Source organism: Perognathus longimembris, chromosome 28, assembly GCF_023159225.1.
Source record: "Perognathus longimembris pacificus isolate PPM17 chromosome 28, ASM2315922v1, whole genome shotgun sequence".
Classification (NCBI taxonomy): domain Eukaryota; kingdom Metazoa; phylum Chordata; class Mammalia; order Rodentia; family Heteromyidae; genus Perognathus; species Perognathus longimembris.
Genome location: NC_063188.1, coordinates 98,761,553 through 98,774,052, shown reverse-complemented (window position 1 = coordinate 98,774,052; position 12,500 = coordinate 98,761,553). Strand labels below are relative to the sequence as shown.

At 44.4% G+C, this 12,500-nt stretch overlaps 1 protein-coding gene across 1 annotated transcript in view; it reads right to left on the bottom strand.

Moving 5' to 3' along the window:
* Acot9 (acyl-CoA thioesterase 9) overlaps positions 1 to 12,500 on the bottom strand; it is a 27,110-nt gene that overhangs the window by 5,344 nt on the left and 9,266 nt on the right. Inside the window, 4 exon segments of the mRNA XM_048335492.1 lie at positions 6,300 to 6,374; positions 11,249 to 11,263; positions 11,265 to 11,347; positions 11,912 to 12,079. Of these exon segments, the coding sequence (XP_048191449.1) occupies positions 6,300 to 6,374; positions 11,249 to 11,263; positions 11,265 to 11,347; positions 11,912 to 12,079 (341 nt within the window).

Below are 12,500 nucleotides of genomic sequence, written 5' to 3'. Positions count from 1 at the left end.
GCCCAGACAGGAAAGTCTGTGAGACTCCAATTTACCACCAGGAAACCAGAAGTGGAGCTGTGGTTCAAAGCAGTAGAGCATTAACCTTGAGCAGAAAGAGCTAGGGAGCACCCAGGCCCTGAGTTCAAGACCCATGACCAACCAAAAAATGCTATTGCATAATAATTTAAGATGAGTCACTTCCCCACTCATGTTTTGGTTTGGGTTTGGGAGGGGGGTTGGTTATTTTTGCAGTTATAGAGCTTGAACTCAGGGCCTCATAGGACTTTTCTGTTCAGGTTGGCTTCAAACCGTGATCCTCAGAGCTCAGCCTTCACAGTAGCTAGGATTACAGTCATGAGCCATTGGCACCCTGCTACCCACCAGATTTACTATTTGTTTTAGGTAAAGCTTACTGATTACACATGAACACTGAAAATAATAAAAGAAGCCTTCTTGTTACAGAACACTAGAAGCCAGGCACCAGTGGCTCATACCTGTAATCCTAGCTATTCAGGAGGCTAAGATCTGAGGATTGCAGTTCAAAGCCAGCCAGTTCAGGAAAGTCTGTGAGACTCTTATCTCCAATTAACCACCCAGAAAACTGGAAGTGGCGCTGTGACTTACGTGGTAGAGCCCTAGCCTTAAGCTGAAGAGCTCAGGGACAGTGCCCAGGACCAAAGTTCAAGCCCCACGACCAACAAAAGAAAAAGAAAGGAATACTAGAAAATGCACATTATGAAAAAAATTCTGGCATTTGCCCAATATTTTAACTTGATTCTCATCATAAGAAAACAGTCAAATATGGGCCTATGTATGGAAGAGGCTGAAGGAATCCTCACAAAATGTGAATGTCTGAGAAGGCTGAGATCGGAGGATCTTGGTTCAAAGACACATAAACTCTTATCTCCCATTAACTACAAAATGCAAGCCTTGGGCAAAAAATGCTCAAGGACAATACCTAGGCCCTGAGTTCAAGCACCAAGACCAACACACACAAAAAAGTCAATGTCACTGAGCACAGTGCTTCAAACCTGTAATTTTAGCTACTTGGAGGCCTCAGAGATCAGGTGACCCCAATGTAAGGCAGGCCTGCCTGCGCATAAAAGTTCATGAGACTCCATATTAACCAATGTCATCCCTGCCCAGCAACAAACGGAAGCATAAATGGATCACAGTCTAGGGTAGCCTGGGTATAACTGAGACACTATCTTGAAAATTACCGATTGCAAAAAGGGACTGAGAGAATGGCTTCAATGGTAGGGGACCTGCTAAACAAGCACAACTCCTGACTTCAACCGTAATACCACCAAAAGTGAATGCCAATCAGTGTCTTAAAAGACAGAAAATGGCAAGGCATTGGTGGCTTACATCTATCATCCTAGCTACTCAGGAGGCTGAAATCTGAGAATCACAGAGCAAACCCACGCTGGGCAGACAAATCCAAGAAACTCCATTTCCATTTAACTAGCAAAAAGCTGGAAGTAGAGGTATGGCTCAAATGTTAGAGCACCAGCCTTGAGACAAAAAAGCAGAACAAAAGGACCTGAGTTCAAGCCCCAGTACCAGCACAGGAAAAAGAAAAAGAAAATGGCCAGGGGAGTCTTCTAAATCAACACGGTAATCAAATGTAATATATGATTCTTCATCAGATCCTAAGTCTACAGACAAAGGTATTAAGGATATTTTAGAAACGAGTGGTGAGAGCTAAATATGGATCATATAATAGATCATTGCTTTACCATTAAGTTTATTTTGGTCAGTCACGGGCTTGAACTTAGGACGTGAGCACTGTCCCTGAGCTTCTTTGCTCAAGGTTAGTGCTCTACCACTTTGAGCCACAGTTCCACTTCCAGTTTTTAGGCAGTTAATTGGAGATGGGTCTCACAGACTTTCCTGCCTGGGCTAGCATCAAATTGCAACCCTCAGACCTCAGCCTCCTAAGTACCCAAGATTATAGGCACGAGCTACCAGTGCCTGGCTACATTTCTTAGATGTAATATAAAGACATGAAGGTTGTGTAGGACAATTGTCTATTCTTAGGAGATACAAGCTAAACCACTGACAGGTAGAGCCACCTCAGACTTCCACTCAGATGATTCAGAGAAACACAGCAAATTGGGAGCCAGTGCTCACACCTATCCTAGCTACTCAGAGTCTGAGATCTGAGACTCATGGGTCAAAGCCAGCCTAAGTAGAAGTCTGAGATTTTTTATCTCCAATTAACCAGCAAAAGCCCTGAAAATGGAGTTGTGACTCAAGTGGTAGAGAACCAGCCTCGAACAAAAAGGCTCGACTTTAAGCCCATATTCACAAAATGCCAGAGTAAGACAAATGTGGTATCCTGCTAACTGGTAAAAATGAGGTGCAGGTTTGTTGCATTCGTCTACTTTCCAAAATAAAAACTTAGGAAAACAGCTAGGTTTTTGTTGGTTTTCTTTTTTTTTTTTTTGCCAGTCCTGGGGCTTGAACTCAGGGCCTGAGCACTGTCCCTGGCTTCTTTTAGCTCAAGGCTAGCACTCTACCACTTGAGCCACAGCACCACTTCCGGCTTTTTCTTAATATATGTGGTGCTGAGGAATAGAACCCAGGGCTTCATGAATGCAAGGAGAGCACTTTACCACTAGGCCATCTTCCCAGCCCACAGCTAGTTTCTTCACTGTGATAGAATCCAGAACTCAACGAAGCACTGGTGGATAGGAAAGAACTGAAATGGAGTTTAGAAAGTTAGAAGGCCCTCTGTACATCACCTTGACAATAAAATTTAAGAAAACAAGAAGCATCCTCTGAGAGCAACTTTAAGCAATGGCATCAGTGTTTGAAAAGCAGTTTGTAGGAATAGCAAGGAATCGATGGGCGCCAGTCCTTTCTCAGATCCAAGTTAGTCAAGGTATTTTCCTCCTCTCCTTTTTTAGGCAGGGATAGTACAGGGATTTGAACTCATGGCATTGGAACTCAGGGCCTGTGCTTGCTACGCATGCACTCTATTGCCTGAACCACACTTCTAACTTATGATTTGCTCTGGTTACTTGTGAGACTGAATGTCAATTCCTTCCCTGTGCCATCATGCGGCTCATGACCCATCTTGTTTAGGCGTCCATCGGGCTCAGCTTCTTCCCAGGCATTTCTTCCCCAGGCTGGAATCACAACCGTCCTGATAGTACCCCTCCCACCTAGCTGGGATGACAGGCATGTGCTACTGGTGCTGGCTAAAGTACTTTTCTTTTTTCTTCCTGTTAGATAGGGTCTCACTATATAACCCAGACTGGTCTCAAACTCGAATGCTCTTGCCTTTGCCTCTTCAATGCACACCACCTGTGACATTAGGTAACTGAAGATTTCTACATTAAAAAAAATTCTCATTGATGATTCCAAAACTAAGTTTCTAGTACAAGTAAGACTTTCTCAGGCTGCCAGAATGTCCTGTACAAAGAACAATCAAATCGCATGCCCTCCTCCACCAAGTACAGAGTTTTCTCTTTGTCTACCTTGGGCATAAATGTTGCTGGGAACCATGAATTTACTGCTTGAGTGCTCGCTTTAGGAGCATATATACGAAAATTGGTATGAAGATTACCATGGCTCCTGAGAAAAGACAACACACAAATCTGGTAAATGTTCCATATTTTCAAGAAAACGAAGAGGAAGGAGAGGGGGTTGGGAGGGAGAGGTGAGAATGTTCAAAGGGACATTGACCAAAACGCATTCTTTTCGTAAGCTGCTTTTGTCAATGGCAACTCTTTTGTACAACTACTTAAAGATAATTTAAAGAATCCACTGCATGAATAAGCATCATAGCATCATCATGAAAACAAAATATGCCTCCTGAAATGATGCACCTGATAGAGCATGAGCAACACAGTGACACTGTGCCCAATCTGCCCTGTGCTTAATCCAGTTCACACAGGCTGCAGACCCTACTCCCATCGACAGTTAGTAGTAGCAAGAGAGAGCCACACAAGAACAAAAGCAAAGCCAGGTGACAGTGGCTCATACCTACAACCTAGCTACTCAGGAGGCTGAGATCTGAGGATCGAAGCTCAAGCCAGTCCCGGCAGGAAAGTCTGTGAGACTCTATCTCCAATTAACTACCAAAAAGAAACAAGAGAGGAGGGGAAAGAAGGAGGAGGAAGAAGTAGAGATGTGGCTCAAATGGTAGAGCAGTAGTCTTGAACAAAAGAGCTCAGGGACAGCACCAGGACCCAAGTTCAAGCCCAGTACTGCACATGAAAAGAGAGAGAAAGAAAGAAAAATCACCATGAATAAGTTGGAACTTGTAATGGAACAGTGTACCCTTACAACAAGTTGGTGACATGAAGCCTAGGAGGGTAGTGGGGACACACAATTATGCTGCATTACAACAGATTAGAGACACTGCACAACTTGTGAACACATGAACAATATTAAGATGTACAGTTTCACACTGTACACTTTCAATGACTCCATTGTGTGGCATAGAAATTATGTCTTTATTAAAGCTGCTATAGAAAAACTTAAAGGAAGTAGAGGCATGGCTCAAGAGCTACAGCCCCAGCCTTGAGCAAAGAGGCCAAGCAAGAGCATGAGGCCGAGTTCAAGCTCCAGAACACGCATGTGTGCACGCACACACGCACATACACACGATATAAAATCAAGCATAATTTGTATACTTTAAGCTAGGTGCCTGTGGCTCATGCCTGTAATCATTGCTACCCTAAGAAGCTCAGATCAAGAAGATCAAGTGTGGGCTGGGGATATGGCCTAGTGGCAAGAGTGCTTGCCTCGTATACATGAGGCCCTGGATTCAATTCTCCAGCACCACATATACAGAAAGTGGCCAGAAGTGGCGCTGTGGCTCAAGTGGCAGAGTGCTAGCCTTGAGCAAAAAGAAGCCAGGGACAGTGCTCAGGCCCTGAGTCCACGCCCCAGGACTGGCAAAAAAAAAAAGATCAAGTGTGAGGCCAGCCCAGGCTGAAAGGTTCACAAGACACCATCTCAATCAATAGATGAATGCAGTGACTCATACCCGGCATTTCATCTACATGGGAGATGGGAGCCTAGGATCAGAAGAACTGAGTTCCAGGACAGCCCAGACCAAAACTTCTGCATGACTCTATATCAATAAAAGAAACTTTGGGTGGTAACAGATTCTGACATCCTACCTAAGATGGGAAGCCCAAAATAGGTTGGATCATGGTACAAAGGCACACCTGGGCAAGAAGCACAACTGTAGCTCAAAAATAAACTGAGCAGCCAAGCACCTATGGTTCATGCTATAATCCTAGCTACTCAAAAGGCTGAGATCTGAGGATTGCAGTTCATAACCAGCCCAGAATAAATACAGGAGAGTCATCTCCCATTAAACAGCAAAATTCTGGAAGGGGAACTGTAGCTTGAGTGGCCAGTTACAAACAAAAAAGGGGAAAGAGGGGTTGGGAATATGGCCTAGTAGTAAAGTGCTTGCCTTGTATACATGAAGCCCTGGGTTCAATTCCTCAGCACCACATGTATGGAAAATGGCCAGAAGTGGCGCTATGGCTCAAGAGGTAGAGTGCTAGCCTTGAGCAAGAAGAAGCCAGGGACAGTGCTCAGGCCCTGAGTTCAAGCCCCACAACTGGAAAAAAAAAAGAAATACAATTAAGTGCAGCAAAATGGATAGAACTAGAGGGCATTAGACTAAAGAGAAATAAGCCAGATACAGAGAGACAGAGCTTCCATAAAAGATTCTCAAATATGGGAGCTAATAAAAAAAAATTTGACCTGAAAGTAAAATGGTGATTACTAGAGCCTGCAAATGTGTTGGATTTCCTCCATGCTTGCTGCGCGACTGTGTGGAAACATTACAACAAACCTCACTAATATGAATGAGTTAACACATACATTAAAATAGCTTCTTTTCGAAAAGATGTCTAAAATATGTAGAAGTAAAATATCATGTCTAAGATTTATTTTTAAATATTATACATTTTCTTCTGAGGGAAGGCAGTACTGTAGCCTGAACTCAGGGCTTCACCCTTTTGGTTTGTGGCAAGCACTCTACCACTTGAGCCATGCCTCCCATTCTGGCTTTTTGCTGGTTAACTTGAGATAAGAGTCTCCTGGATTTGTCTGCCTGGGCTGGCTTCCAACTGTAATCCTCAGATTTCACCCTGAGTAGCTATGATTTTAGGTGTGAGCTACCAGTGCTTGGTTTATGTGTTTTCATTGAAAAAAAAACAGATAAATTTGCCCCCAAATTGCAGTTCAAACTATTGAAGTCCAAGAGATGCATATATGGAAATTCATTGTAGTCTTCTCTTTGAAATTCTTCAAAATAAAGAATTATGAAAAAATAATCAGTTACCCTTATTTTCAGAATCACGAGCCACCATTACAAACGTTGCATCCAAAACAGGACAAAATGCATCATCTTGCAACTAAAGAATAAAGGAAAGAAAAAGGAGATATAAGAACTGCATTCTTGAGGAACACCTACCACACTTCTGAGGGCATGCCTGTTTTGAGAAAGCATGAAATGGGGAAAAAAAAAGAGAGAGAGAGAGAGAGGTAGAAGTGTATTCGTTGACCACCATTCACACAGGTCTGCCTTAAGCCAGAACAGCATGAGGCTTAGAGAATGGCAAAGATGACCATGGAGCCCTTCAGCCAGTGAAAGAGATAGTCAGCTCACAACCCAAACACAGCACTGGTTGACAAGTGCTAGGAAGGTCTGCGGAGCTGGGAATAATGGAGACCCACAGGCAAAGGCCACAGAGGGCTCTCCCAAGAATCAGCTCTGAACTACCCACATCACATGGAATTTGAGCTTCCTCGGGGCCCCTGCACTTCTTCCTGAAGGCACATGCACCAGCTGGACCTCCTAGCACACTCACAGACACTAACACTGTCAGACGGCTTGCATGCCCGCTATAAGCCCACGGCCATGCTCCTTAGCCAAGCAAGCACAGGAGCTCCCAAGAAAGGGCGGACCAGTGATGTGTCTACGAATTAAGTTAAATATTTACAATGCATTGGCTTTGGAGGTTCTGGGAGGTATTTATTCCTATAAGCCTGTACAGCCAAGAGAGGCAGCTCAGGCTGGGAATATGGCCTAGTGGTAGAGTGCTCGCCTCGTATACATGAAGCCCTGGGTTCGATTCCTCAGCACCACATATACAGAAAAAACTGAAAGTGGCGCCATGGCTCAAGTGGTAGAGTGCTAGCCTTGAGCAAAGAGCCAGGGACAGTGCTCAGGCCCTGAGTTCAAGCCCCAGGACTGGCAAACAAAACAACCAAGAGAGGCAGATCCAAAAAATAAAATAGTAGCTGGGGATATGGCCTAGTGGCAAGAGAGCTTGCCTCGTATACATGAAGCCCTGGGTTCAATTCCCCAGCACCACATATACAGAAAATGGCCAGAAGCGGCGCTGTGGCTCAAGTGGCAGAGTGCTAGCCTTGAGCGGGAAGAAGCCAGGGACAGTGCTCAGGCCTGAGTCCAAGCCCCAGGACTGGCCAAAAAAAAAAATAAAAATAAAAATAAAATAGTGAGCCAGACGCTATAAGTATATGCCTATAATCTAGGCTACTCGGGAGGCTGACACCTGAGGAGCAAGGTCTGAAGCCACTACCAGTCTCCAGTTAATCGGGGGTGGGGGGGGGGAGCCGGAAGTGGAACTGTGGCTCAAGTAGAGAGCTCCAACCTCAAAACCCAAGCACAAAGCCATGTTCAAGCCTCACTTGAGGCACACATGTGCATGCACGTGTGCACACATGCGCACACACACAGAGACAAGGTACTGAAAGAAGCTATTTCTAACCCAAAAATGTGTCCAGTTCCCTCCCCAGCAGGTACTAGAGGTCAGCATACTACGCTTCTTCCCTCCTTAATCCTAGCTTCAGTGCGTCTCGTTTCTCCCAGCACCTGCACTGCAAGCCTTCAACACAGTGCAAGACTGCTTGCCAGCGATTTACAAACATTGCCTCCACACCTCCGCCTTTCTTGCTAGCTGGGGCTAGAGACAATGGCTCGGACACACAGGCTGGGGTTCCATTCTCAGCCATGCCTCTGCCTGATGTCCTTTCGCTGGGCCTCACACTTCCGGGCACTCTGCTTGCCCCCAGGCTCCATGCAGGTTCCCCAGGCCCAGTTCATCAGAGCTCCTAAAATGTCCTCTTCATGGTGATTTTTCAGTGGGAGAGAGGTAGAACCTACCCCTGTGGGAGGCATCCAGGTATATGGAGTGGTGTCTGGCGCCCTCTAGTGGGAACCAGAGGGAAAGCCTTCAGAACAAAGGATGTTCCTGTACAAAGGGCCAAGCATCCTGGCCAAGAAATGATGATAATAATAAAACTATTTTTGTGTGTGTGCTGGTTCTGGGGCTTGAACCCAGGGCCTCCCCACTCTTGCTTGGCTTTTTTTTAGCTCAAGGCGGGTACTCTACCACTTAAGCAAAGATCCACTTCTCGCTTTTTGGTGGTTAATTGGAAATAAAGAGTCTTACCGACTTTCCTGCTCGTGCTGGCTTTGAACACAATTCTCAGATCTCAGCATCCTGAGCACTAAGATTATAGGTGTGAGTCACAGGCACCTGGATCATTTTAACCACTGAAGTGTAAGACCATCCTGCTCTGTACATTGAGCTCTTTGTAGACAGACTACCTGTCTTCATTCAGCACAAAGATGGGCAGGCGGCATATCCCTCAGCACAGAATAGGTGCTCAGTAAATTGCTAAATTGAATGAGTGTCAGAAGTAGGCTAGGGGGCTAGGAATATGGCTAGTTAGTAGAGTCCTTGCCTCATATACATGAAGCCCTGGGTTCAATTCCTCAGCACCACATACATAGAAAAAGCACAAGTGGTGCTGTGGCTCAAGTGGCAGAGTGCTAGCCTTGAGGAAAAAGATGCCACAGACAGTGATCAGGCCCTGAGTTCAAGCCCCAGGACTGGCAAAAAAGAAAGTAGTCTAGGGGACTTCATTTGGGTCCTGGTATTATGGAGTTTGTTGTCTAGTGAAAGAGAAACAATATGTTTGTAACTTGTTCTGCAGAAAGAGGTCAAACATGAAGCAAAGTAAGAATGTACCTGGCCAGGAACCAGGGCACAGGGAAATTCAGGCAAAAAGAAAAAGCATAAGTAACAAGCTCACTCATTCACTATGTAAATTAAGCTGTTTTTAATTTATTTTTTGGTGCCGATTGTGGGGCTTGAACTCAGGACCTGGGCGCTGCCCCTGAGCTCTTTTGCTCAAGGCTAGCAGCACTCTCGTACTTAGAGCCACAGCGTCCTTCTGGTTTTCTTGGTAGTTAATTGGAGATAAGATTCTCAGGAACTTTCCTGCCAGGCTGGCTTTGAACCATGATCCTCAAATCTCAGCCTGAGTAGCTAGGATTACAGGCGTGAGCCACCAGTACCTGGCCTAAAGTATGCTTTACTGTAATGAATTTGCAAATGCCAAGTACTGAGAATGTAAACATATATAACTCACTCCCTACTCTTAGGCTACGCAGCGACCAGAGGTGAGTACTAAGAAGGTACATAATGGTAAGGAGGGAATATAGCTGGAAAAGTAAAATGGAGCTAGTTAATGAGCACTTGCTTATCAAATGCTTTAGACTTCATCCACAGATGAGGGTCATGGAATGTTTTTGAGAAGGTGCGTGATGGGATTCAAGATCAGCTTAGATGCTGTGGTACTGGTAGCTCATGCCTGTAATCCTAGCTACTCAGGAGGCTTAGATCTGTTGGATAGAGATTCAAAGCCATCCTGAAGACAAACCTGAGAGACTCCTATCCCCAACTAATCAGCAAAAAGCCAAAAGCAGAGTTGAGGCTCAAGTGGTAGGACACTAGCCTTGAACAAGAAAAAACAAACCAAGGGACATAGTTCAAGTCCTGCAAGCCCTAGGACTAGCACACACACACACACACAAAAAAAAATATGGGAGCTGGGAATATGGCCTAGTGGCAAGAGTGCTCGCCTCGTATACATGAAGCCCTGGGTTCGATTCCCCAGCACCACATATACAGAAAACGGCCAGAAGTGGTGCTGTGACTCTAGTGGTAGAGTCTTGAGCAAAAAGAAGCCAGGGACAGTGCTCAGGCCCTGAGCCCAAGGCCCAGGACTGGCAAAAAAAAAAAAATAGATGGGAATCTAAACTCCAACCAACAAGAGTCATTTTCTTTGGAAACAGGGACACTGCAGACATAATTAGCTAAGATGAGGTTATGCTGGAATAGGTTGGGCCCTAATTCAATATGATTCACAGACTAATAAGAGACATAATGAAAGGAGACAGCAATGTGATGACAGAGACAGAGACTCAGAAAAGGCAAGGAAAGCTCGCGCTTACAGGTTGCAAGGGGAACGTGGCATCACTGACATCCTCATTTTGGACTTATAGTCTCCAAACTGCGGGACAATAAATTTTAAGCAGGGGGGTTGTTTTGTTTGATCTAAGGTTTGAACTGAGGGCCTTGTGCTTTCTATAGAGGTACTCTATTACTTGAGCCATGCCCCTCGTCATTTTTTGCTTTCTTTTCAGATAAGGTCTCAGTTTTGTGCCACCATGCCTAGTCGCTTGTTGAGATGAGGGCTTAACTTTTTGCCCAGCCTGGCCTCAAACCTCAATCCTCCTGGCCTCCACCTGCTCAGTGCCTAGAATTATAGGCATGTACTACCTTACCTAGCATTTTCTGAGATTTATGTATGTGTATGCCGGTTATGGAGCTTGAACTCAATAGTCTGGGCATGGTGCTGGAGCTTTTTACAGAAGGCTAGCACTCTATACCACTTGAGCCATTGTTACACATCCAGCTTTTGGTGGCTAACTAAAAATAAGAGTCTCACAGACTTTCCAGCCTCGGCTGGTTTCAAACCACAATCCTCAGATCTTAGCCTCCTAAGTGGATTACAGGTATAAGCCCCCTGTGCCTGGCAATTTCTGGGATTATTAAGCCACCAGTTTGTGGTACTTTGTGATACAGCCACTTTGAGATACAGCAGCCCTAGGAAAAATAATCAGTGATTAACCATATTCACATCTAACATAACTCAGACTTGTGAAATCTCCCTTGTTAAAAATAGAAAAACGCACCTTGACATGATATAGGATTACAAATAAATATGAAATGTAAACATTAAAGAGCATGACCATCTTTTCCCAAAAGGAAGCTACTAATCAAGCATGTGTATGTCACAAACTGTCAGTTGTTAATCTAGCTCTTATGAGCTACACGCCTGCATATGGATTATTTCCTCTGCCACTGTGTATTTAAATGGGGACAATCTCAGGTGTATACATACCTGGAACCATTTTCATCTTCACTTTCCATGGATGTCTTCCCAACCCAGCTCACATGGCCACTAAGCTTAATGTCCCGCTCTGGGCTTAAGCTCTGCTTACACATATCTGAAAACAGAAAGTGAATCAGCATGCAAACCCCATCAACATTTGTCTGTCCTACAAATGTACACTATCGGGCTGGGGATATAGCCTAGTGGCAAGAGTGCCTGCCTCATATACACGAGGCCCTAGGTTCGATTCCCCAGCACCACATATACAGAAAACGGCCAGAAGCGGCGCTGTGGCTCAAGTGGCAGAGTGCTAGCCTTGAGCCGGAGAAGCCAGGACAGTTCTCAGGCCCTGAGTCCAAGGCCCAGGACTGGCCAAAAAAAAAAAAAAAAAAAAAAAATGTACACTATCACTGGGAAAATTGGCAAATTCTAGTACATTTATTTCTGGTCTTCCAAACTAATTTTAGAACCCGGAAAATAAATGTGTATGTCTTTTGAAAACTGTAAACAATGTAAAGAATATAAAAATAAAACTGGAATTATGCAAAGCCCTTATACCTAATTATAAATACCTTGTTAGTGTATTCAAAAGTTCCCTGTAAGAGTACTTCCTCTTATCTCAACATTATCTTCTAATTACTAAAAATTATAAACATGCCTAGAAACTACTGCTACTTACCAATCTTATCCACCAGGGCTGTGACTATGGATAAAGGAGACATCTTAACAGAATGATTTTTGGTGTGCATGTAGCCAATAAGAACTGTAGGAAAATAAGAGAATAAAGATAAAGCAAAATTATTCTCTACACTACCATCTTTCTCCCTGAAATCCAAAAAATTCTTATCTTATTATGAAATGCAGTCTTACCATGTTTTAAAAACTAATAGTCCAGGCTGGGAATGTGGCTTAGTGGTAAAGTGCTCGCCTCACATGCATGAAGCCCTGGGTTCGATCCTCAGCACCACATACACAGAAAACGCCAAAGTGGCACTGTGGCTCAAGTGGCAGAGTGCTAGCCTTGAGCAAAAGAAGCCAGGGACAGTGCTCAGGCCCTGAGTCCAAGCCCCATGACTGGCAAAAAAAAAAAATTAGTCCACTAATTATCTTAGCACCAAAGGCTTTTATTTGAGCCTCTGCTTCCCAAGCACGTGGGATTCCATGTGTCTACCACCAAGCCTGGCATCAAAGACTTTTATAAGCTGAAGAGATCTGGAGATACTCAACTATGCACCCTCAATTTCAGATGCAGTGAGGAAACCAAAGCC